The sequence below is a fragment of the Oncorhynchus masou genome, chromosome 6 (assembly GCF_036934945.1).
Source record: "Oncorhynchus masou masou isolate Uvic2021 chromosome 6, UVic_Omas_1.1, whole genome shotgun sequence".
In the NCBI taxonomy this organism is placed as follows: Eukaryota; Metazoa; Chordata; class Actinopteri; order Salmoniformes; family Salmonidae; genus Oncorhynchus; species Oncorhynchus masou.
In genome coordinates, this window is record NC_088217.1 from 67661377 (window position 1) to 67684002 (window position 22626).

General features: G+C 41.9%; 2 protein-coding genes across 3 annotated transcripts; one reads left to right on the forward strand and one right to left on the reverse strand.

The window, feature by feature from the left end:
* Positions 1–81: 81 nt before the first annotated feature.
* Positions 82–7818, reverse strand: setd4 (SET domain containing 4). Of its 2 annotated transcripts, XM_064969456.1 has the most exons (11): positions 7766–7818; positions 7087–7171; positions 6903–6998; positions 6783–6820; positions 6611–6699; positions 5803–6232; positions 4571–4745; positions 4215–4299; positions 4036–4116; positions 2621–2744; positions 82–1945 (listed from the first exon to the last, which is right to left on the reverse strand). In XM_064969456.1, exons 2-11 carry the CDS (start codon positions 7160–7162, stop codon positions 1766–1768), a joined length of 1374 nt encoding a protein of 457 aa, XP_064825528.1. In that variant the 5' UTR covers positions 7163–7171; positions 7766–7818; the 3' UTR covers positions 82–1765. The 2 variants fall into 2 exon arrangements, with proteins under 2 accessions (XP_064825528.1, XP_064825527.1); XM_064969455.1 differs by having other exon boundaries at positions 7087–7776.
* Positions 7810–9919, forward strand: cbr1 (carbonyl reductase 1). Its single transcript, XM_064969459.1, has 4 exons — positions 7810–7920; positions 8286–8567; positions 8671–8778; positions 9091–9919. Exons 2-4 carry the CDS (start codon positions 8288–8290, stop codon positions 9525–9527), a joined length of 825 nt encoding a protein of 274 aa, XP_064825531.1. The 5' UTR covers positions 7810–7920; positions 8286–8287; the 3' UTR covers positions 9528–9919.
* Positions 9920–22626: the final 12707 nt, after the last annotated feature.

The following is a 22626-nucleotide window of genomic DNA, read 5'->3' on the forward strand; positions in this document are numbered from 1 at the left end:
TACAGCCTCCAACAGAGCAATACATCAGTGGCGTTTAGTATGACACACCATAGCAAATCATTTCGCAACAGAAAACAAAACATCTGTAGAACCTAAAAGCTTTATTCCGTTTGGTGCCTTACTGAACATGACTCAGCTTGAATTCTACATGAACTGCAACTGCTTTTCGTGTGTCATTTGTGACCAGAGAAATTCTTGCTAAATGATTTAATCTAAGGTGGGGAAACAACAATGTCCTGTTTCTGGAGGCTTTGGAGATTACCATTGTCGATCTGTACCGCTCTCTGAGGGCATATCAGAAGTGTTGAGAGACAGGACAATTCCAAATAGTTTGTCCTTCCAGTCAACGCTCTGTTGTCAAGTGACCCTCACTGTGATTGGCCAGAGTTAACTGGGCTGCATTCAGTACATAACGTAGTAGAAAGTTCAATTGAACAGAAATCGTGCTGTACTGAACGACCAATTGGAAAAAAGATAAAAAAACATGGCAGGGTTTGGTTGTGGGTTCAAAATGCACAGCTATCCTTTTAAATACGTCACTCATTGCTTTAACCCACACCCTGGCAAACCCACCGACTGGCGCAAACGTATTTCAAAGTCTGTTCAAGAACATACACAAGAAATTCTGGGAAAATGTGTCATTCAATACAAACATTTGCTACATTGCAGAAAGGTTTGTAACGTACCCCTGATGTCTGAGGTCGTTGACCTATCAATAGACAGGTTTCCATTGACCCAGGTTTATTCAACAAAATCATTGCGGCGTGTAATGGAAACGGCAGATATGAGACATTTTCTAAAGATGGACCAAAATAAATCATTTCTAACTTTCTTTTCGACAAATTGACATTAACCGTTTTTTGAACAAGATTGCTGAATACTTTTAGGGTATGTGATGTCATCATCCACTCTACATTTAATATTAAATGCCCACTGCTTACAAAATAACAATTTTCCATCTATAAAAATAGCACAAGGATTGTCCCGACCTAAGAATACTTTCCCTTGCTTTTCTGGTTGGCTGAATGCAAGTTTCACCTTCCAATTATTTCAGTGCAAGTTTCAACATGGCACAGACTAGCCTAGGCAGCCGATATTGCCTGCCCAAGGGCGCTAGATCCGAGGCTATACGTTGGCACATGAGAATTATTAGAATATGGCAAATATTAGTCAATTGTTGCCAGGGGCACAACTTTCACTGCGGACATGTCTCCCCCCCACATTCTGAAATTGCATTTTTATAATTGGAATGTGATACAAAACGAGGCACCGGTGTGCTTTAGGACCATGCCGATGCCTCAGCGGTCAGGTAGGCTGTTTATCCAACTGGATAAAAAAACAAACATTTAATGTCCCCAACACTTCTAAAACCAAAGTTGTGCCCCTGATTATTGCATTCTATCCATGCTGGCTTTTTCGGGCTACCTGAGACAAACAGATCGGTGGGAGGGCATACAGGCTGCTATTATTTTTGTTGTAAATTGTTTTTTAGGTGAGTTGTCATTACGTCCAGCTGTTTTTAATCGACAAAATAGTTTAATGGAAATGCACCCGAAGCAGGCAATTGTCGCATCTATTTTCTATGCAAAAGTTAAATGTTGCCCCAAAAAATAAATCACTGGACGAGTTTATGGAAACATAACTAGTGACAGTGCCCTTTTGCTGGGACACTTCATTGCACTGATAATGAAACAGACATGGTTGTCTCCTCATAGAAGCATAGCCAGTGATAGATAAATAAAGTGACCGGTTCTGGAATGTCATACTAAGTTGTGCAAGCTGTTCTAAGTTGTGCATGCTGTCTGCTTGGCAACAATTGTTTCTGAAGACCCTGCACCATTTCCTGGTTAAGACCCAGAATGTCTTGCTCCTCTCGTCGTAGACATTCCACAACAGCTAGCTGCTCCTTGAGAGACGCGTCTGCCCTCTCTGTTAGTTGGGAGATCTGGAAAAAGAGGATAAAGCCTCAACACAATTTCAAAACAAACTGTCAGATCCTAGAATCAGCACATCAGCAAAATCCTAATTAAGTTTGCTCCACTCTGTCTGTAGGTGCAAGTATCTGTTAAAGTGGCCAATGGAGAATAACTGAAACCAATTAAACTTGAATGTTATGGTTATAGCCATGGGTATCAAGTTCAACTCACAACTACAGTACCTTGTCTTCATGATTTTCTTCGCTATTCTGCTTCGCTCTTTGTGCTTTTCTGTATCTGTTCTCCGCATTTCTTTCCTGCTCTCGATTTGTCTGTATTCATTTTTGTCCTCTGCTCCTGAATTCTGTTTTTGTCTTTCCTATCTATATCCCACTTCTGTCAGTCTTCTTCATGAGTTTTTGTCCTTCTCTAATCTTCATCCTACCTCCAAGAGGCTTCAAGTGATCCGCACTATACATACTGCCTTTTTGTTAAGGGTGACAGAGTTTACAACTATTCTTTCTTATATATGGACCTCAAGTTCTTGGTAATCCTGTCACCCGAGGACCAGTTTTCCTGCCATTAGACCGACATCTCTTGGTTTAAGTCACACCCCCATACTTTTTCATGACACGTTTTGAGCGTCTATGGGTTTGCTTTTTCTATTTTGGATTTAAATTTTAGGTCTCTTTTTCCTACGGTACCTTGTTCAGAGCTCTAGTGTTGTCAACCATCAGGTAGTGACAAAGCCTAAGGGCTGCATCGACACTCCACTCCTCTCTGTCGTGGCTCACCCCCGCCCCCAAGAGGACACTCTTCCAGAAAGGGCTGAAAGACACATTCACACACTTCAAAATCATTCCAAATTTAAGCAATCTTGATCTGCGATTAGTACACACATTTCTGGACTTTTATATTTAAATACACTACATGGCCAAATTAGTGGATTTGACCATTTCAGCCACACCCGTTGGTGACAAGTGTATACAGTTTACCACACAGCCATGCAATCACCATAGACAAACATTGGCAGTAGAATGGCCCATACTGAAGAGCTCAGTGACTTTCAAGGTGGTACTGTCATAGGCTGCCACCTTTCCAAAAAGTCAGTTTGCCAAATTTCTGCCCTGTTAGAGCTGCCCCAGTAACTAAGTTATGTTATTGTGACGCTCGCTGCCATTGGATTCTGGACAGTGGACACAAGTTGTCTGAAGTGATGAATCACACTTAACCATCTGGCAGTTCGGTAGACGAATCTGGGTTTGGGAGATGCCAGGAGAATTCTACCTGCCTGAATGCATAGTGCCAATTGGAGCTGTTTTTCATGGTTCGGGCTAGGCCCAATAGTTACAGTAAAGGGAAAGCTTAAAATCTTAACAATGACCTTCTAGACTATTCTGTGCTTTCAACTTTGTGTCAACAGTTTTTGGGGGAGGCCCTTAACTCTTTCAGCATGACAAAGCAAGGTCCATACAGAAATGGTTTGTCGAGATCGTTGTGGAAGAACTTGACTGGCCTGCACAGAGCCCTGACCTCAACCCCATCGAACACGATGGGCTGATTAAGAACACGAACTGCGAGCCAGGCCTAATCGCCCAACATCAGTGCCCAACCTCACTAATGCGCGCAGCTGAATGGAAGCCAGTCCCCGCTGCAATGATCCAACATCGAATGGAAAGCCTTCTCAGAAGAGTAGAAGCTGTTTATAGCAGCAAAGGGGGGACCAACTCCATATTAATGCCCATGATTTTGTAATGAGATGTTCGACGAGCATGTGTCCACATGCTGTGTATACCCATTGATTCTTTATAAATGCCTCATGAGCTAAATTCAACGATTGTACCCCATCAGAACTAAATATAAGCTTGTTTTCTTACTCCACTGTTTGTAAACAATGTAATTGGAAAACACTATAGCCTCAACATGGTTTTAATATCATGGATGGTCAGTTCTTGGATCCTATTTGTTAGATTTCTCCAGCCCCACCCCTCAGCTGTTTACCTAAGCAGTGGTGGGGGCATGACCGCTTTGTTATTATTTGAACTGCAGATTGCCCCTTTAAGAATGTTTTGCAGCTGCTGTTGACTGTGTTATAAAACTGAAAGATTATATTTCTTACTATTGTTCTGTCTTAAGTGACAGCAGCCTGAGGGCGGTCATCAGTCTCCAGGAGGGCCCATCCAAACTAAGGGTCAAGTTTCTGATTTAGAGAGAGAGAGAGCGCAAGTGAACTCATGGTACTGTAAATACTGGTATCTGTACGAGACAGCAGTAAGTTGTGATGCTGATAACACTTACGCTAAAAAGTCATTTTTCTTCAGGAAGAGTAGCTTCTGTGCCAGCTGATTTATGTCTTTTCTACAGACGCACTGTTGAAGGATAACTGGAAAACACACGAATAACCAAAAAAAAAAGTCAATTGGCTCTATTGCTTGGAAATTGGGATAGGGACAGTGTAATAAATGCATGCTAAATATTACAGCAAACATAAGGCCAAACTAACTTGAGGTGCGAGCTCTGACTTTTGCGTACATCATGCATTTATGTCAATGGAGTCCAGAACTCAAGTTAGGATTGAGACCATGAACATATAATAGTTGCTGAAAAGAACTGGTCAGTGTACTGTGTTATCCCACTAAGGTAGCCCTCCTTACCTTGGTCCACATACACCACACTGTGAGGGTTTCCAGGAGCAACAAACCCATACTCTAACAGGAGACGTTGGTTGTCATGGGGACCGTAGCAGATAAACGCCTGCTGGAATCTCTTGCAGCCTTGGATGCTACGGATCTCATAGCACCTGCTCACATGGCTGAAGCTAGCCTTCACCTGAGGACATAGTACATTTTAATGCTTCACTGATTTGAACTGAATTTGAACTGTCACCAGACAGAGATGAGATGTCATATATATATATATATATATAGGCCATGGAAGAACTGGGACATTTTCATCTTTCAGCAATTGTGTACATATCCTTGCGATGTCATAGGGTCGTGCATTATCATGCTGAAATTTGAGGTGATGGCGGAGGATGAATGGCAAGACAATGGGCCTCAGGATCTCGTCACGGTATCTCTGTGCATTGAAATTGCCATCAATAAAATGCAATTGTGTTTGTTGTCCCTAGCTTATGCTTGCCCATATCATAACCCCACCGCCACCGAGGGGCATTCAGTTTACAACGTTGGCATTAGCAAACTGCTTGCCCACATGACGCCATACACGTGGTTTGCAATTGTGAGGCCGGTTGGACGTACTGCCAAATTCTCTAAAATGACGTTAGAGGCTGCTAAATGAACATTCAATTCTCTGACAACAGCTCTGGTGGACATTCCTGCAGTCAGCATGCCAATGGCACATTCCCTCAAAACTTGAGACATCTTTGGCATTGTGTTGTGTGACAAAACTGCACATTTTAGAGTGGCCTTTTATTGTCCCCAGCACAAGGTGAACCTGTGTAATGATCATGCTGTTCAATCAGCTTCTTGACATGCCACACCTGTCAGGTGGATGGACTATCTTGGCAAAGGAGAAATGCTCACTAGCAGGGCATGTAAACAAATTTGTGAACAAAATTTGAGACCAATAAGCTTTGTGCATTTGGAAAGTTTTGGGGATCTTATTTCAGCTCATGAAACATTGGACCAACACTTTACATGTTGCGTTTATATTTTTTGGAATCTAAACTGGATGTCAGAAGGTGAATTCACCAATTTGTAAGTCGCTCTGGATAAGAGCGTCTGCTAAATGACTTAAATGTAAATGTAAACTGAATATTGTTCCATTTCACTGCTGTTTCACTGAGCAGAATTCAGTTTGGATTCCAGGTTAGTAATGACTAAGTTGTGTGTTCCTACATTATAGGTGCACTCACTGCTCTCACCTGTATGGTTGGGCAGTGGTTGAGCAGGTCCAGGTAGGGGGCTAAGGCATACACATTTCTCTCCCTGGACATGTAGGGGGTATGTTGGTGCTCCATGTACACAGTGCGCGTGTTCACACTGCACCATGCCCAGCGCAGTGCATCATACGTGAACACACTCTCCACGGGCTGACTGAAGAGAGGCTGGAGGGAGCTGAAGAAGTCCAACGAAGAGGAGTGCAGCTCCTGAACCATGGCTCTCTGCTCCAGGGCCTTCCCACTCAGACTCCCCGGCAGCAGGTCGATGACCTCATCTGAGAAGTAAGCAGGGCACGTGTATTTTTGGGGCAGGACGTCGATGTAGGGCTTCCATTCTGCACGTTGGCCAAAATGTCTCTCAGAGATGAGGAAAGCACAGAGAGCAAGGAGAGGAGACACAGGTGGTTTCCATCTAGGAGAGGATTTAATTAAACATATCAACAAACTAGAAATATAAATATCATTTTTTTTTAACCAGGGTTTTGTATTTGAACCGGACTTGAACATCAAGTTCTCAGCAGAGAACATTTTAAATGGAACCCATTAACTCTAAACTCTACAACGTGATGTAAAAGCTGTCCAGTTCCATTTAGTTCTGAAATGGAAGTTGGAGTTAATTATTTTGAAGCAGGGTAGCAGACAGAAATGCCTATTAACTACAACTTCCGTTTAAGAGCAGTTTTTACGTGAAGTTGCAGAGCATTGAGTAAACGGTTTCCACCACAAAAATGTTTCTACTGTGTGACTAATGAATACACCCCTGGTGTGTGTGATGCTGTTTGTATTTTACCTTTCTATGTATTCACCAATGTAGCTCGTTAGAACAGTAGAGGTAGTTAAAAGGCATTTTTCTGGTAAGGAGATCACCAAATCCTCAGCCTAAAGTCAATCAGAACAAGAGTTTGAAGGCGTACTGGAACCAAGTTGGTATTTTAAGTAAAGAAGACAGGTATTCTCATAACCTTGATAGGCTGTAAGGTCATCAGTCCACGTCCCGTGTCTGTAAAGGAAAAATAAGACAAAGCTGCTGGTCAGAAATGTATGAAGAATAGAAGACAACCCTGCCTCTGAAGGATTTCTACCTGAGAAGTGTGCAGGTACTAGAAGCTTGGAGCTGAAGCCTCTCTGTTGCAGCCATCTTCTTAGAGCCACAAACTGTGGTTCATGAGATAGTGTCACTGGAGAGGTAACAAATAGCACAAGGTAAGGCTAAGAAACATGAACCCAATTTGAGAATTATGAGGTTGTGACAGTAATGATTTGCACCAGACTGAACAGTTGTTTCTCTGCACTCCCGTTGCCTCTTCTTTCTCGCCCTTCTCCCATGTTGCTTCCTCGTCATGTTGATGGGCTTTGATGGGAAATCAGATCCATAGACATTCGTATTAACTGGCAAACTCCGTGTTCTAATGTTGATAATAATCTCATTCATGCCTCACTGTCATGGTTATGTTGTTTAACTGTAAACATGTAGGTTTGATGTTCGTGGCTAGCTAATGCTGTTGCTAAACCCGTTTTGACATTAGTAATGTGTAACGTTAGTATATCATATGTCCAAGAAATAGACGACCGGCTAGCAAACCTAACTACTTTTGCGTTTATCCAACTGTTTGACCAAGCAAGCAGCATGTGGTCATGGCTAGAGGAGATGCAGTTTGTCAAACTTGGGTCTAAAGGTGTTTTTTTTCTCTTCTTTTTTTAGTGCATTTTAGCTAACCGTTTTCCTAACCTTAACCTAACTGTCCTAACCTGCAGCGTAATTCTAACCTGCTCCGAGAAGTAAATTCTGATACAAACTGCATCCCATCTAGTCAAAACCAGTGGCGTCACAAGTATCTCTCAGTAGGCTCTATCCGTCTATTGGAGTATGTTAAAATACAATTATAATAGCATAGACAGATTATAATTGTGTAAAAAATGATTTTGTAATTCAGCGCATGCTCACCCGGATCTACATTTTAGTTTGTTATTCCGGTTCTGCGCAGTAGGCTGTTATTATTACGGAAGCCAGGAAGTAGACTGAAGCGTGTCAACCTCAGTGGTTTGAAGCCAGTTCTGTGACAGTACTGTACGACACGTCAAGAGTACCCCCACTCTAAAGTAAGTACATCAAAACTGCTGTACCATCGACTAATTTAACTGCTTCTGTTTTGGAGTAGTCACTTCAATTTAGCACACAACTAACTAACGTTAGCAAATTAGAACATATCGCTAGTTTGAGCAGCAAAGCGCTCTAGAGTTGTCAGTCAGAAAATGGTTCTCTGCCTGGAGTGTATTCATTAGTCGGATTCCGTTGCAAAAATGTTTTGCCATGGAAACCGTGTAGCTACGCCAAACGAAAAAAGTTTTGCTACGCAAACGAGAGTTTCTAATGGACAAATCCAGGTCCTCAACGTTTTTCAACGGAATCTGGCTAATGAATACACCTCTGGTATAATCTAATTCTCTCGAACTTTGCATTTCAGGTATGCCAAAAGTTGCACTGGTGACTGGTTCCAATAAGGGGATTGGATTTGCAATTGTGCGGTCGCTTTGCAAGCAATTCAATGGTGATGTTTTCCTCAGTGGCCGGGATGCTGGCCGTGGCACAGCGGCTGTGGAGAGCCTGAATTCGGAAGGGCTGAAACCCCTCTTCCAACAGCTTGACATCGACAACCCAGAAAGTGTGCGGGCGGCCCGAGATTTCTTCAATGAGAAATACGGTGGCCTTGATGTGCTCATTAACAATGCTGGGATTGCCTTTAAAAGTATGGAAATAAGTTGATCAAATGTAATAGCTACTATGATTGGCCATAATGATGCTATATGATGCCCCTTTGATCTGAGAGACGACTGATGTTTATTTTACAGATGCTGATACTACACCCTTTGGAACCCAAGCTGAGGTGACTCTCAAAACGAACTTCTTTGCCACAAGAGACATGTGCAATGAGTTTCTCCCCATCATCAAACCAGGAGGTAATACTGTTAGAACAAGCCAACTGACAGCTGGAACACTGATGCATAGCAGTAGATTGTAGAGCCTATCCCCTGGAACAGAGGGACCTTTTATGATCACACATCATTGTGTTTTATCACTTTCAGAACAATGATGTCCTATGACCATACACAATCTAGGACCCTGTGTTTTTCCTGTGCCACAGAACATCACAACCACATGACCCGCCCTCTCTCATAGTTGTAGGGTTATTTTGCTGTGTCAATTGGCAGTAGATACCGTAACTGTTTATTTTACTAACAACACAGTTGTTTGTGTCTCTCTGTCCTCAGGGAGGGTGGTGAACGTGTCTAGTGTTTTGAGCTCCATCGCCCTGAACCGCTGCAGCCCTGAACTCCAGGCCCGGTTCCGCAGCAATGACATCACAGAGGAGGAGCTGGTGGGGCTGATGGAGAGGTTTGTCCAGGAGGCCCAGGCAGGGGCGCACTCCCAGGGGGGCTGGCCCGACACAGCCTATGGGGTGTCCAAAACAGGCCTCACCGTGCTCTCCAGGATCCACGCCCGCAAGCTGAGGCATGAGAGACCAGCTGACCAGATCCTTCTGAATGCGTGCTGCCCGGGCTGGGTGAGGACCGATATGGCCGGGCCCACCGCCACCAAGTCACCTGACGAGGGCGCCATCACCCCCGTTTACCTGGCCCTGCTTCCTGCGGGGGCTGGGGAGCCGCAGGGACAGTTTGTGATGGACAAGAAGGTCCATCCGTGGTGAGGAGTAGGTTATCGAGTAATGTGTGTATTCTGGAGGGGTTTAGAGTCTGGTTCTTATCTGTGGGCATGTGGGTTAAATGCACTGTATACATTGGAAAGGACAACATCACAGGAAAATGCAGGAATGTTGATTTTTGGTAACACAAATGTGTAAACCCAGGTGTGTGTGTGTGTTTATCCAATCTCACTCTAATAGTGTTTTTCAGGTCAATGGAATTAACCATGTTTTTAGCACCTACGTATGATATTGTATTCAACATTTTACAAACAACTTATTTTCACACAATCAGGTGGGCTCTGTTTAGCAAAAAAAATTGTTTAGCATGTTTTGTGTCACATATCAGTTTGCAAACAATGTAATTTCATAATTTAGTTAATAAAGCTGCATACGAACTTGGTGTCTTTTTTTTGCTTTCTTTAGTAAGGCAGCTCCAAGATGCATGTGTTTCAGCCGAGCTCAGTGCTTTCTGTGGTGCTTGGGCAGGCAGCGGAAAATATGGAGCATAGGGGGTTGGTAATGTTCTCGAGTTGCACCGTGATTGGCTCAGTGTTATAAAAAATGTTGAAACTGGTGTAAAACAACAAAAGTAAAAAGACTCAAACAAAATAGAGGTAGGTCAGGATTTTACAACTCGATGTTAGATGGTTCTGCACCATTAAAGTAGTCTGGGCCAGGATAAACTGTATACCAAGGTTTGTTTTTCTTTAAAAATTGTCACATAATGGCTCGAAGCCCGTAACAAAAGGGACACAACATAAGGAATAACAAAAAATATATTTAATAACTGAAGTAACCTACATACAATGGTGTATGTAGCCAGTAGTGTAAGTGAGTGTTTGCATGCATAGATGTGATAATGAGTGGTGTAGAAAGGTGCCCAAGCAACTAATCCAATCAACAATGTGTCTGCATGGAGAAGACTCCTCAATGAATGGGAAATAGATGTATTTATCCCAGAATTCACCTGGGCCCAGGTGTGTCCCATTTCGCTGACGACCCTCCCGGCTCCGCCCACTGACATCCTATTGGGGAAAACAAGAGCAAAGAGAATTTGACAGATGGTCGTCACAATAACCATTACAACTTCAGCTAACTTTAGCCACCACTAGCTAACAATCAATATACAGTGGGGCAAAAAAAGTATTTAGTCAGCCACCAATTGTGCAAATTCTCCCACTTAAAAAGATGAGGCCTGTAATTTTCATCATAGGTACACTTCAACTATGAAAGACAAGATGAGGGGGAAAAAATCCAGAAAATCACATTTTAGGATTTTTATGAATTTATTTGCAAATTATGTTGGAAAATAAGTATTTTGTCAATAACGAAAGTTTCTCAATACTTTGTTATATACCCTTTGGCAATGACAGAGGTCAAACGTTTTCTGTAAGTCTTCACAAGGTTTTCACACACTGTTGCTGGTATTTTGGCCCATTCGTCCATGCAGCTCTCCTCTAGAGCAGTGATGTTTTGGGACTGTTGCTGGGCAACACAGACTTTCAACTCCCTTGAGATCTGGAGACTGGCTCGGCCACTCCAGGACCTTGAAATGCTTCTTACGAAGCCACTCCTTTGTTGCCCGGGCGGTGTGTTTGGGATCATTGTCATGCTGAAAGACCCAGCCATGTTTCATCTTCAATGCCCTTGCTGATGGAAGGAGGTTTTCACTCAAAATCTCACGATACATGGCCCCATTCATTCTTTCCTTTACACGGATCAGTCGTCCTGGTCCCTTTGCAGAAAAACAGCCCCAAAGCATGATGTTTCCACCCCCATGCTTCACAGTAGGTATGGTGTTCTTTGGATGCAACTCAGCATTCTTTGTCCTCCAAACACGACGAGTTGAGTGACCATATGACATTCTCCCAATCTTCTTCTGGATCCTCCAAATGCTCTCTAGCAAACTTCAGACGGGCCTGGACATGTACTGGCTTAAGCAGGGGGACACGTCTGGCACTGCAGGATTTGAGTCCCTGGCGGCGTAGTGTGTTACTGGTGGTAGGCTTTGTTACTTTGGTCCCAGCTCTCTGCAGGTCATTCACTAGGTCCCCCTGTGTGGTTCTGGGATTTTTGCTCACCGTTCTTGTGATCATTTTGACCGCACGGGGCGAAATCTTGCGTGGAGCCCCAGATCGAGGGAGATTATCAGTGGTCTTGTATGTCTTCCATTCCCTAATAATTGCTCCCACAGTTGATTTCTTCAAACCAAGCTGCTTACCTATTGCAGATGCAGTCTTCCCAGCCTGGTGCAGGTCTACAATTTTGTTTCTGGTGCCCTTTGACAGCTCTTTGTTCTTGGCCATAATGGAGTTTGGAGTGTGACTGTTTGAGGTTGTGGACAGGTGTCTTTTATACTGATAACAAGTTCAAAGAGGTGCCATTAATACAGGTAACGAGTGGAGGACAGAGGAGCCTCTTAAAGAAGAAGTTACAGGTCTGTGAGAGCCAGAAATCTTGCTTGTTTGTAGGTGAACAAATCTTCATTTTCCACCATAATTTGCAAATAAATTCAAAAAAATTCTACAATGTGATTTTCTGGATTTTTTTCTCTCATTTTGTCTGTTATAGTTGAAGTGTACCTATGATGAAAATTACAGGCCTCATCTTTTTAAGTGGGAGAACTTGCACACTTGGTGGCTGACTAAATACTTTTTTGCCCCACTGTAAGTGAATGGTGATGAGGGGGAAAAAGTGTCTTCAGTGTCTTCAGAAAGTATTCATACCGCTTGACTTGTTCCACATTTTGTTGTGTTACAGCTTGAATTCTAAATATATTTAATCTTGTATTTTCTCACCCAGCTACACACAATACCCCATAATGAAAAACTTTCAGCAAATTTATTGAAAATGAAATACAGAAATGTCAAATTTGAGGTTTACATACACTTAGGCTGGAGTCATTAAAACTTGATTTTCAACCACTCCACAAATTTCTTGTTCACAAACTATAGTTTTGGCAAGTCAGTTAAGACATCTACTTTGTGCATGACACAAGTCATTTTTCCAACAATTGTTCAGACAGATTATTTCACTTATAATTCACTGTATCACAATTCCAGTGGGTCAGAAGTTTACATACACTAAGTTGACTGTGCCTTTAAACAGCTTGGAAAATTCCAGAAAATTATATCACGGCTTTAGAAGCTTCTGACAGGCTAATTGACATCATTTGAGTCAATTGGAGGTGTACCTCTGGTTGTATTTCATGGCCGACCTTCAAACTCAGTGCCTCTTTGCTTGACATCATAGGAATATCAAAAGAAATCAGCCAAGACCTCAGAAAATAATTGTAGACCTCCACAAGTCTGGTTCACCCTTGGGAGCAATTTCCAAACGCCTGAAGGTACCACATTCATCTGTACAAACAAGAGTTTGCAAGTATAAACACCATGGGACCACGCAGCCATCATACCTCTCAGGAAGGAGAAATGTTCTGTCTCCTAGAGATGAACGTACTTTGGTGCGAAAAGTGCAAATCAATCCCAGAACAACAGCAAAGGACCTTGTGAAGATGCTGGAGGAAACAGGTACAAACCTATCTATATCCACAGTAAAACGAGTCCTATAATCGGCATAACCTGAAAGGCCGCTCAGCAAGGAAGAAGCCACTGCTCCAAAACCGCCATAAAAACGGCAGACCATGGTTGGCAACTGCACATGGGGACGAAGATCATACTTTTTGGAGAAATGTCCTCTGGTCTGATGAAACAAAAATAGAACTGTTTGGCCATAATGACCATCGTTATGTTTGAAGGAAAAAGAGGGATGCTTGCAAGCCGAAGAACACAATCCCAACCGTGAAGGATAGGGGTGGCAGCATCAGGTTGTGGGGGTGCTTTGCTGCAGGAGGGACTGGTGCACCTCACAAAATATATGGCATCATGAAGGAGGGAAATGATGTGGATATATTGAAGCAACATCTCAAGACATCAGCCAGGAAGTTAAAGCTTGGTCGCAAATGGGTCTTCCAAATGGACAATGACCCCAAGCATACTTCCAAAGTTGTGGCAAAATGGCTTAAGGACAACAAAGTCAAGGTATTGGAGTGGCCATCACAAAGCCCTGACCTCAATCCTATAGAATATGTGTGGGCAGAACTGAAAAAGCATTTGCGAGCAAGGAGGCCTACAAACCTGACTCAGTTACACTAGCTCTGTCATGAGGAATGCGGCAAAATTCACCCAACTTATTGTGGGAAGCTTGTGGAAGGCTACCCGAAACCGTTTGACCCAAGTTAAACAATTTAAAGCAATGCTACCAAATACTAATTGAGTGTATGTAAACTTCTGACCCACTGGGAATGTGATGAAAAAATAAATAAAAGCTGAAATAAATAAATTATATTTATTATGTATTAACTATTATTCAGACATTTCACATTCTTAAAATAAAGTGGTGATCCTAACTGGCCTAAGACAGGGGTTGTTTTTTACTAGGATTAAATGTCCGGAATTGTGAAAAACTGAGTTTAAATGTATTTGGCTAAGGTATGTAAACGTCCGACTTCAACTGTAAGTATTCACACCCCTTTGCTATGAAACTCCAAATTGAGCTCAGATGCATCCAATTTCCTATGATCATCCTTGATATGTGGCCAATTCAATTGTTTGGACATGATTGAAATGATTGATTGGACATTTAGAAATGACATGATTGGACATTTAGAAAGAAAGACACCTGTCTATATAAGGTCCCACAGTTGATAGTGCATGTCAGGGTGAGAGCAGGAAGACATGGCGCCCCCGGGGAATGGCGGATGCAGATGTTCTGTTTGAATCAGCTGGCGTATATTTGGGTAATATGAGATTCCCTGTGAGAGCCTTCATGCCCAAACGGGGGAGTATTACAGTATAAGCAGGCTGAATCTAAAAGCTGCAATTGTGGTGAACATGGACCCATGAACATGAACATGGAATATCTGAAGGAGACAGAGGTGTCAAGAATAAGGGCTGCTATCCAGAGGCGGTGAGAGTGGAAGAAAAGGAGTGAAGTTGAAGAAGTAATGGTAGTAGGAGTAGATGAAACACCAGATGATGTTCCTTGTCAACAGAGGGATCCTGACATGTTGCGTGTGAAGAGGTTGGACTTTGTGGCATTTATTACTTTGGTTATCAACTGCACAGTGGAGCGCAGTGGTCTCCATCACTTGGAAATTGAAAAAAATATGGAGCTACCCAGACTCTGCCTAGAGCTGGCTGTCTGACCAAGCTGAGCAACCGGGCAAGAAGGACCTTGGTAAGGGAGGTGACCAACAACCCAATGACCACTCTGACAAAACTACAGAGTTCCTTGGCTGAGATGAGAGAACCTGCCAGGAGGACAACCGTTCCTGACAGCATTTCAACAATCTGGGCTTTATGGGAGAGTGGCCAGACAGAAACTACCCCTGAGAAAAAGGCACATGAACTGGAGTTTGCAAAAAAGGCACGAGAAAGTCTGAGCATAATACAAAAGATTGTGGTCTGATGATACAAAAATGTAACTCTTTGTCCTGAATGAAAAGAGCTATGTCTGGAGAAAAACTTGGCATAGCTCATCACCCATCTATCACCATCCCTACCATGAAGCACAGTGGTGGTAGCATCGTGATATGGAGATGCTTTTCAGAGTCAGGGACTGAGAGACTGGTAAGGATAGAGGGAACAATGAATGGAGTCAAATAGTGCAATCAACCTTAGACTGGGGAAGATGTATGTTCCAACAGGACAAGCTAACAGCCAAAGCAACGCTGGAATGACTTCAGAACAAGAATGTGAAAGTCCTGGAGTGGCCCAGCCAAAAGTCCAGACAATCTTTGGAAAGACGAAGATTGGGGATCGCAAGTGAACAGCAATCTAACTTAACAGAGCCATGAGAAAATCCCCAAATCCAGATGTGTAATGCTGATAGACATACCCAAGATGACACAAAGCTGTAATCGTCTCCAAAAGTGCGTCTCCAAAGTATTGACTCGGGTGTGAATGCTTATGTAAATTAGATATTGCTGTATTTAATTTGATACATTTGCAAAAATGTCTTAACTTGTTTTCACTGTCATTGTGTGGTTTTGTGTAGATGGGTGAGGGAGGAAAAAAAAACAGTAATCCATTTTGAATTCAGGCTCTAACACAACAAAATGTTGAATAAGTAAATGATACATTATTGGTCATAAAACCATTGTTGCCTTAGTATTTAGGTCTGGTGGTATAGGTTTTAATGGGGTGCTTGTTTTAGGTAAAATATTCCGAACAAAGATATAAAAACACAACATGAAACAATTTCAAAGATTTTGCTGAGTTACAATTCATATGAGGAAATCAGTCAATTGAAATAAATTCATTAGGCCCTAATCTATGGATTTTACATGACTCGGAATACACATAAGCATCTATTGGCCACAGATACCTTTAAAAAAAATGGGCCTCAGGATCGCATCACGGCATTTCAGTGCATTCAAATTGCCATCGATAAAACGCAATTGTGTTCGTTGTCCGTAACTTATGCCTGCCCATACCTTAACCCCACTGCGGGACACTCTGTTCACAATGTTGACATCAGCAAACCGCTCGCCCACACGATGCCATCCACATGGTCTGCGGTTGTACTGCCAAATTCTCTAAAATGACATTGGAGGCGGCTAATGGTAGAGAAATTAACATGATATTCTCTGGCTGACATTCCAGCAGTCAGCATGCCAATTGCATGCTCCCTCAACTTGAGACATCTGTGGCATTATGTTATGTGACAAAACTGCACATTTTAGAGCGGCATTTTATTGTCCCTAGAACAAGGAACACCTGTGGAATGATCACTGTTTAATCAGCTTCTTGATATGCCACACCTGTCAATTGGATGGATTATTTTGGCAAATGAGAAATGCTCACTAACAGGGATGTAAACAAATTTCCACACAAGATTTGAGAGAAATAGCCTTTTTGTGCATCTGGAAAATGTTGGGGATTTTATTGTTCACTGTAGTAGTTTTGAGCCTGGAATAAGAGGATAGAATTACAGAAACGCCCAAAGATGATGGCAATGGTAGGTCTATATTCATTCATATGGTGCTCTGGTCATCTCATCTCGTAATCTCACAAAGAATCAATCCACCAGTGGATGCTTCTGAGGGGAGGAAGGCTCATAGTAAATGGATGGACCGGAATTAATGGAATGGTATCAAACACGTGGCTTCCATGTGTTTGATAACATTCCATTTTCTCCATTCCAGCCATTATAATGAGCCGTCCTCCCCTCAGCAGCCTCCACTGATAATTGTAGTTATGGAAATGTCGAGGAATACCTTTTAGAAGTAGACAAACATGTACTGGGTTTTTGTTTATGGTTTAAAATGGTATAAGATGATTTGGGCATGAAATTGAATAGGCTACCTGTGCTCATCATAAGTATTCACCCTCTTGCAATTCTTCACATTTATTTTACACAGTGAGATTGAGATGGATTTTAATCTACACAAAACACTCATGTCAACGTGGAAGAATAAAAATATAAACAATAACATGAATTAATTAATTAACCACTAACAACGCACATAAATTAGCTAAGTATTCACCCACCTGAGTTAATTAGTACATGTTATAAACACCTTTGGCAGCAATTACAACTTTGAGTTATTTTGAGTAAGGGCCAGATTCCGACCCGGGTTATGCACTTCTCTCTATGCGTTTTCTGACATTGATTTTAAGCGTTTTGAGGTGGAGCTCAAATGAATGAAAGTGTGGCGGAGGTGTGTCTACAGATAGACTGTATTCTGACCTTGATTTAACTCCCTAATAATTCCGGTAGAAATAAGACCATCCTCCATGCACTGGCATTGACAATTTGATAATCTCGATTGATAAGAGCTCGGTAAATTAGTAATCAGTTTGGAAAGGGGGATTGTACATACACATAGCAATTGTTTTAGATGATCCCTGGGGACGAATATGAAACCAGACATATTGAAGCAAACTGAAAATCATATAAACACGACATGTATTGCGGCCCCTTGTCCACAGTGAACTTGGATATACATAGCTAGCTGTGCCATTATTCAGAAATCGATTTGTGTGCCATCATAATTTGCTTGGATGAAATTTGTAGACCCAAGCTATAGGCTTCTGTAGGGCTGAACCGGTCAATTTTGACGTAAGCGCATTAAAATGTTTTAATTATATACCCGGGCTTTTCTCCGTTTTATTTTAAAAGTCGTTGTGAACCGGCTCCACTATCGGGAGTCACCGTATTATGACACCTCCTCTGTGGGGCTGTATTGGGTCCTGTATTCTGAACCCGTTCTAAGAATGTATTCTATTGAGTCTGTCGACAAATTATAATTAAAAGTGAACCGTATTTAAGGGGTGGCTTCGGATAAATGTACTGAAAACCCCCCTGAATGAAAACTCTACAGGAAAATCTGTTGGCCAGAAAGTGGGATGGTTTTCAGTTGTTGAATGAAATGTACTCAGTGTGCAAAGGTAGCCACACCTGCAGAGCGCAATACATGACTGAACAAGGCAAGTCTGAACACCAAATACAGTGACGTGCGTAGGAAAGGCATAAATTCCTAAATTGGGATTGGCCCCTAAGAGCTTTGCACACTTGGATTGTGCAATATTTACCCATTTATTATTTTCAAAATTCTTCAAGCTCTGACAGTTTGGTTGTTGATCATTGCTAGACTGCCATTTTCAAGTCTCACCATAGATTTTCAAGCAGAGTTAAGTCAAAAATCTAACTAGGCCACTCAGGAGCATTCACTGTCTTCTTGGTAAGCAACAGCAGTGTAGATTCTGTCTTGTGTTTAGGTCATTGCCTTGCTGAAAGGTGAATTAGTTTCCCAGTCTCTGGAGAAAAGCAGACTGAACCTGTTTTTTCCTCTTGGATTTTGCCTGTGTTTAGCTCCATTCTGTTTATTTTATCCTGAAAATCTCCCCAGTCCTTGTGGTATGGCCATTCCTCCAGACAATGCCATGAATTGTGATTGATCACCAGCTGTGCCCTGGGACCAGCAAGCCACTGACGTTGTCTTCATCAGTCTTTATCACAGGTCATTCTCTCACCCTCTCTCCCCCTACAGTAAGTAGTAGGCTGAACAACGTTATCTTGACTTTTACAAATGTGTCCATATATTGGTCTTTAGTGCCACCTATAGGTTAAAATTGTGGATGGCTACATCAAATCGCTTCTCAATTTCAGTTAATAGCGTATGCCAGCAACCCCCCTCCAGCGGTTTGAAATAGCTAACTCATCATCAAGCTATGACTATTTGAAATCAGCTGTGTAGTGCTAGGGCAAAAACCAAGACGTGCACCCAGAGAGGGCCCCGGGACCAAGTTTCAGAAACCCTGGCCTATGTCACCCTGGTTGTTGAAGCTACAGTATTTGTTGTATGGTGAACTTGGCCTTCATCAAGGTCAATTGGTGCTTTGATAATTGCCAGTGCCTATCCAGCCACTGACCTCACCATGTGTTACTGCAGGCCATGCCTAACATGAGATATTCAAACCTAACCCACTAAATTGATTACTGTCCGAGTCCTACACAAGACAGAAGTATCAAAGGCTCACACAAACACAGCTCACTAAACAGATTAAGCTACTGACAAACCAGCGTGGGCGTGCGTGTGAGTTTCTGTGTACATACAGTGTATAATCTGGAGCCGCCCTTCTTGGTGCCAGCCAGAGAGTCTCTCTAAGTCTTAGGAAAACCTGTTACTAACCAGACTGAATATGTTCTACTTCTGGCATTTCTTCTGCCCTTTCTTCCTCCTGTCAGCCATGGCCACTGCGGCACCTCTTGGGCAGGATGTGGACCCAGCTGACCCAGAGGTACAGGCCTGTGTTGCCTTCGGCATCAAGAGCTTCAACTTCCACAGCCAGACTCATCAGCTCCACAACATTACCAAGTTCCACTCTGTCCACAGAGAGGTGAGAGACCCCCTTGTTTGACTGCAGTCTCTCCAGCTCATAATTGATTTTAAGGGATCATACCTTATGGGCAATCTGTTTGTAAAGACTGCAACTCCTAATAAACATTTAGGGAGTGCATTTTCTTCTTTCTAGGTATGATGATTTCAGAGTTAGTACTTTTACATATGTTTGTTTCCCCTAATTCTGTACATTTTATTTTCACTTCCCAACTAGATAAACATAGCTTTGTTGCATTTGCATTGTACATTGAAGTATGATTTTGCAATTGCTTGTGTTTGCTGTGTCCGATGTCTTGTTGAAATCCCTTTAACTCACAAGTGAAGCTGAACTAAGGTGTGGCTCTCTCAGGAGGTCGGTGCAGGTCAGTACGATATTGATGTGGAGGTGAGAGGTTGCCAGTCCTCCTTCTGTTCTCCAGACAATTCCAACACCCAGGTATGCCTTAACTACATCTTGAACCCGCTCGGTATCTGCAGCATGTATTTTATGGATTTAATTTAGGGGCATGAGAGGGGGGGGGGCAGAGAAGGGGGGGGGGGGGGCAGGCAGACCTGAACGTCCATTACCAATAGGTATAAAATAAACTACATTTCCTTCTGATAGAGATGGAGGATGTAAATATTTTCTGAATTCATTTCTAGAATGGCTTTGGGAGAGCCTTGCATTTCAGACTGGGGTCGGCATGTTGTTTTGAGGCAGTGAAAGTTCTTCGAGAGCTATCAGTATTTAGTCTTTAATCTAATCTCTTGTTAAGGGGGTTGAGTTAGTGCTAATAGCACAGAGGCTGTGCATGTTTGCACTATTTGCCTTGGTAACAGTCCTTATCACAAAGAACTTGGATATGGACGTTTCTCTGCTATGCTGACTCCCTAATGCCAAAACTCCTTTCCTCTCTCTCTCTCTCTCGTTCCAGATTTTCCGTTGTCATTTTGTCATTGTGACTGCTCCTTGGAAGAAGCAGCTGATTCTGATCAAAAGCACCTGTACTCCAGTGTCTTAGGATGGACAGGAACTACTGTCTATGTGCAACTACACACATACGTGTAAAAACACACTTAGCATGTGTCAATTGAATCGTTAAACTATGTATGCATTGTTGCTTATATCAGACATGCACTATTTGACCGAGAAAGCTAACAGACACTAACAAACACCTTTTTAATCAGAATTTAACCTAACACTAATTATTTTCATGTTAGAAAGAATGGAGTTATTTGTAAGAATAAAATCAATGTGATTACTGGGGTACTGATTAGATTGTTGTGTGGTTTTCTTATAGATTGTCTAATCTACTGTTTTAATATGTTGATCGACTCTGGTGCCAGTGAAATTGAATTAGGGGCTCGATTCGATGTGTGGTAAACGCTGCATATGTCTGTTCAATTGGAAATTACCTTTAAAAGGTGACTGCATGTCCTGATTTTGCCTCCTTTTAGATTTGTGTCATTAATTAAAGGATGCTATGACTGAATTCAAACATAAATTGCATTTGGGGTGTGTGTGGGTTTGCAGGTGTTAAAGTTGGTTGAACTTTGTAAAGCCTATCCCTGGGGCTAATTAAGGACCATCAATAAATTGTACAATGTAAATGAGACACTATTTTCATGTTGCACACCTTTTAGTTCTCATTAAATGCTTTCACCTAATCATTCAAGGGGTTTTCTTTAATTCTACATTGTAGAATAATCGTGAAGACAAACTATGAAATAACACATGGAATCATGTAGTAACCAAAAAAGTGTTAAACAAATAAAAATATATTTTAGATTCTTCAAAGTAGCCACCCTTTGCCTAGATGACAGCTTTGCACAAGCTTTGCATTCTCTCAACCAATGCATTTCAATTAACAGGTATGCCTTGTTAAAAGTGAAGGAAAACAAGTGCTCAGCATATGTGGGAACTCCTTCAAGACTGTTGGAAAAGTATTCCTCCTGAAGCTGGTTGAAAGAAATACTCTGTATTTGAGCTGTTCTTGCAATAATATGGACTTGGTCTTTTACCAAATAGGGCTATCTTCTGTATACCACCCCTGCCTTGTCACAACACAACTGATTTGCTCAAACGCATTAAGGAGGAAAGAAATTCCACAAATTGACTTTTAACAAGGCACACCTGTTAATTGAAATGCATTCCAGATGACGACCTCATGAGGCTGGTTGAGAGAATACCAAGAGTGTGCAAAAGCTGTCATCAAGGCAAAGGGTGGCTACTTTGAAGAATCTCAATTATAAAATAGATTTTGATTTGTTTAACATGCTACTACATGATTCCATGTGTGTTATTTCATTGTTTTTATGTCTCCATTATTATTCTATATTGTAGAAAATAGTAAAATAAAGAAAAACCCTTGAATGAGGAGTGTCCAAACTTTTGACTGGTAAAAAATTATCATATATACACTTAGTTGTCAATTTTGAAATTAGGATAAATATTTCTGACTTGTATTGATGCCACATACAGTGCTTTCGGAAAGCTTTCAGACCCCTTGATTTTTCCCACATTTTTGTTACATTACAGCCTTATTCTAAAATTGATCAAATAAAATTGTCATCAATCTACACACAATACCCCATAATGACACAGTGAAAGCAGGTGTGTAGAAATGTTTGTAAATGTATTAAACATAAAAACAGATACCTTATTTACATAAATATTCAGACCCTTTGCTATGAGACTCGAAATTTAGCTCAGGTGCATCCTGTTTCCATTGATCATCCTTGAGATGTTTCTACAACTTGATTGGAGTCCACCTGTGGTAAATTCAATAGATTGGACATGATTTGGAAAGGTGCACACTTGTCTATATAAGGTCCCACAGTTGATAGGAGAACCTTCCAGAAGGACAACCATCTCTGCAGCACTCCACCAATCAGGCCTTTATGGTAGAGTGGCCAGAAGGTAGTCTCTCCTCAGTAAAAGGCACATGACAGCCCGCTTGGAGTTTGCCAAAAGGCACCTAAAGGACAAGACTATATGCTCTGATGAAACCAAGATTGAACACTTTGGCCTGAAGGTCAAGCGTCACATCTTTAGGAAATCTGGCACCTTCCCTTTTAGTGGAAGGAACTGGGAGACTAGTCAGGAATGAGGCAAAGATGAACGGCAAAGTACATAGAGATCGTTGATGAAAACCTTCTTCAGAGCGCTTAGGACCTCAGACTGGGGCGAAGGTTCACATTCCAACAGGACAATGA

Coding starts and splice junctions, on each gene's coding strand:
- setd4 (XM_064969455.1), bottom strand. CDS start 7,252: ATGAATGAGATTATTATCAACATTAGAACACGGAGTTTGCCAGTTAAT. Junction 6,233..6,610: donor ATTGGTGAATACATAGAAAG/GTAAAATACAAA, acceptor ATCCTCTCCTAG/ATGGAAACCACCTGTGTCTC. Junction 4,117..4,214: donor AAGAAAAATGACTTTTTAGC/GTAAGTGTTATC, acceptor TCTCTAAATCAG/AAACTTGACCCTTAGTTTGG.
- cbr1 (XM_064969459.1), top strand. CDS start 8,288: ATGCCAAAAGTTGCACTGGTGACTGGTTCCAATAAGGGGATTGGATTT. Junction 8,568..8,670: donor TGCTGGGATTGCCTTTAAAA/GTATGGAAATAA, acceptor TTTATTTTACAG/ATGCTGATACTACACCCTTT. Junction 8,779..9,090: donor CCCCATCATCAAACCAGGAG/GTAATACTGTTA, acceptor CTCTGTCCTCAG/GGAGGGTGGTGAACGTGTCT.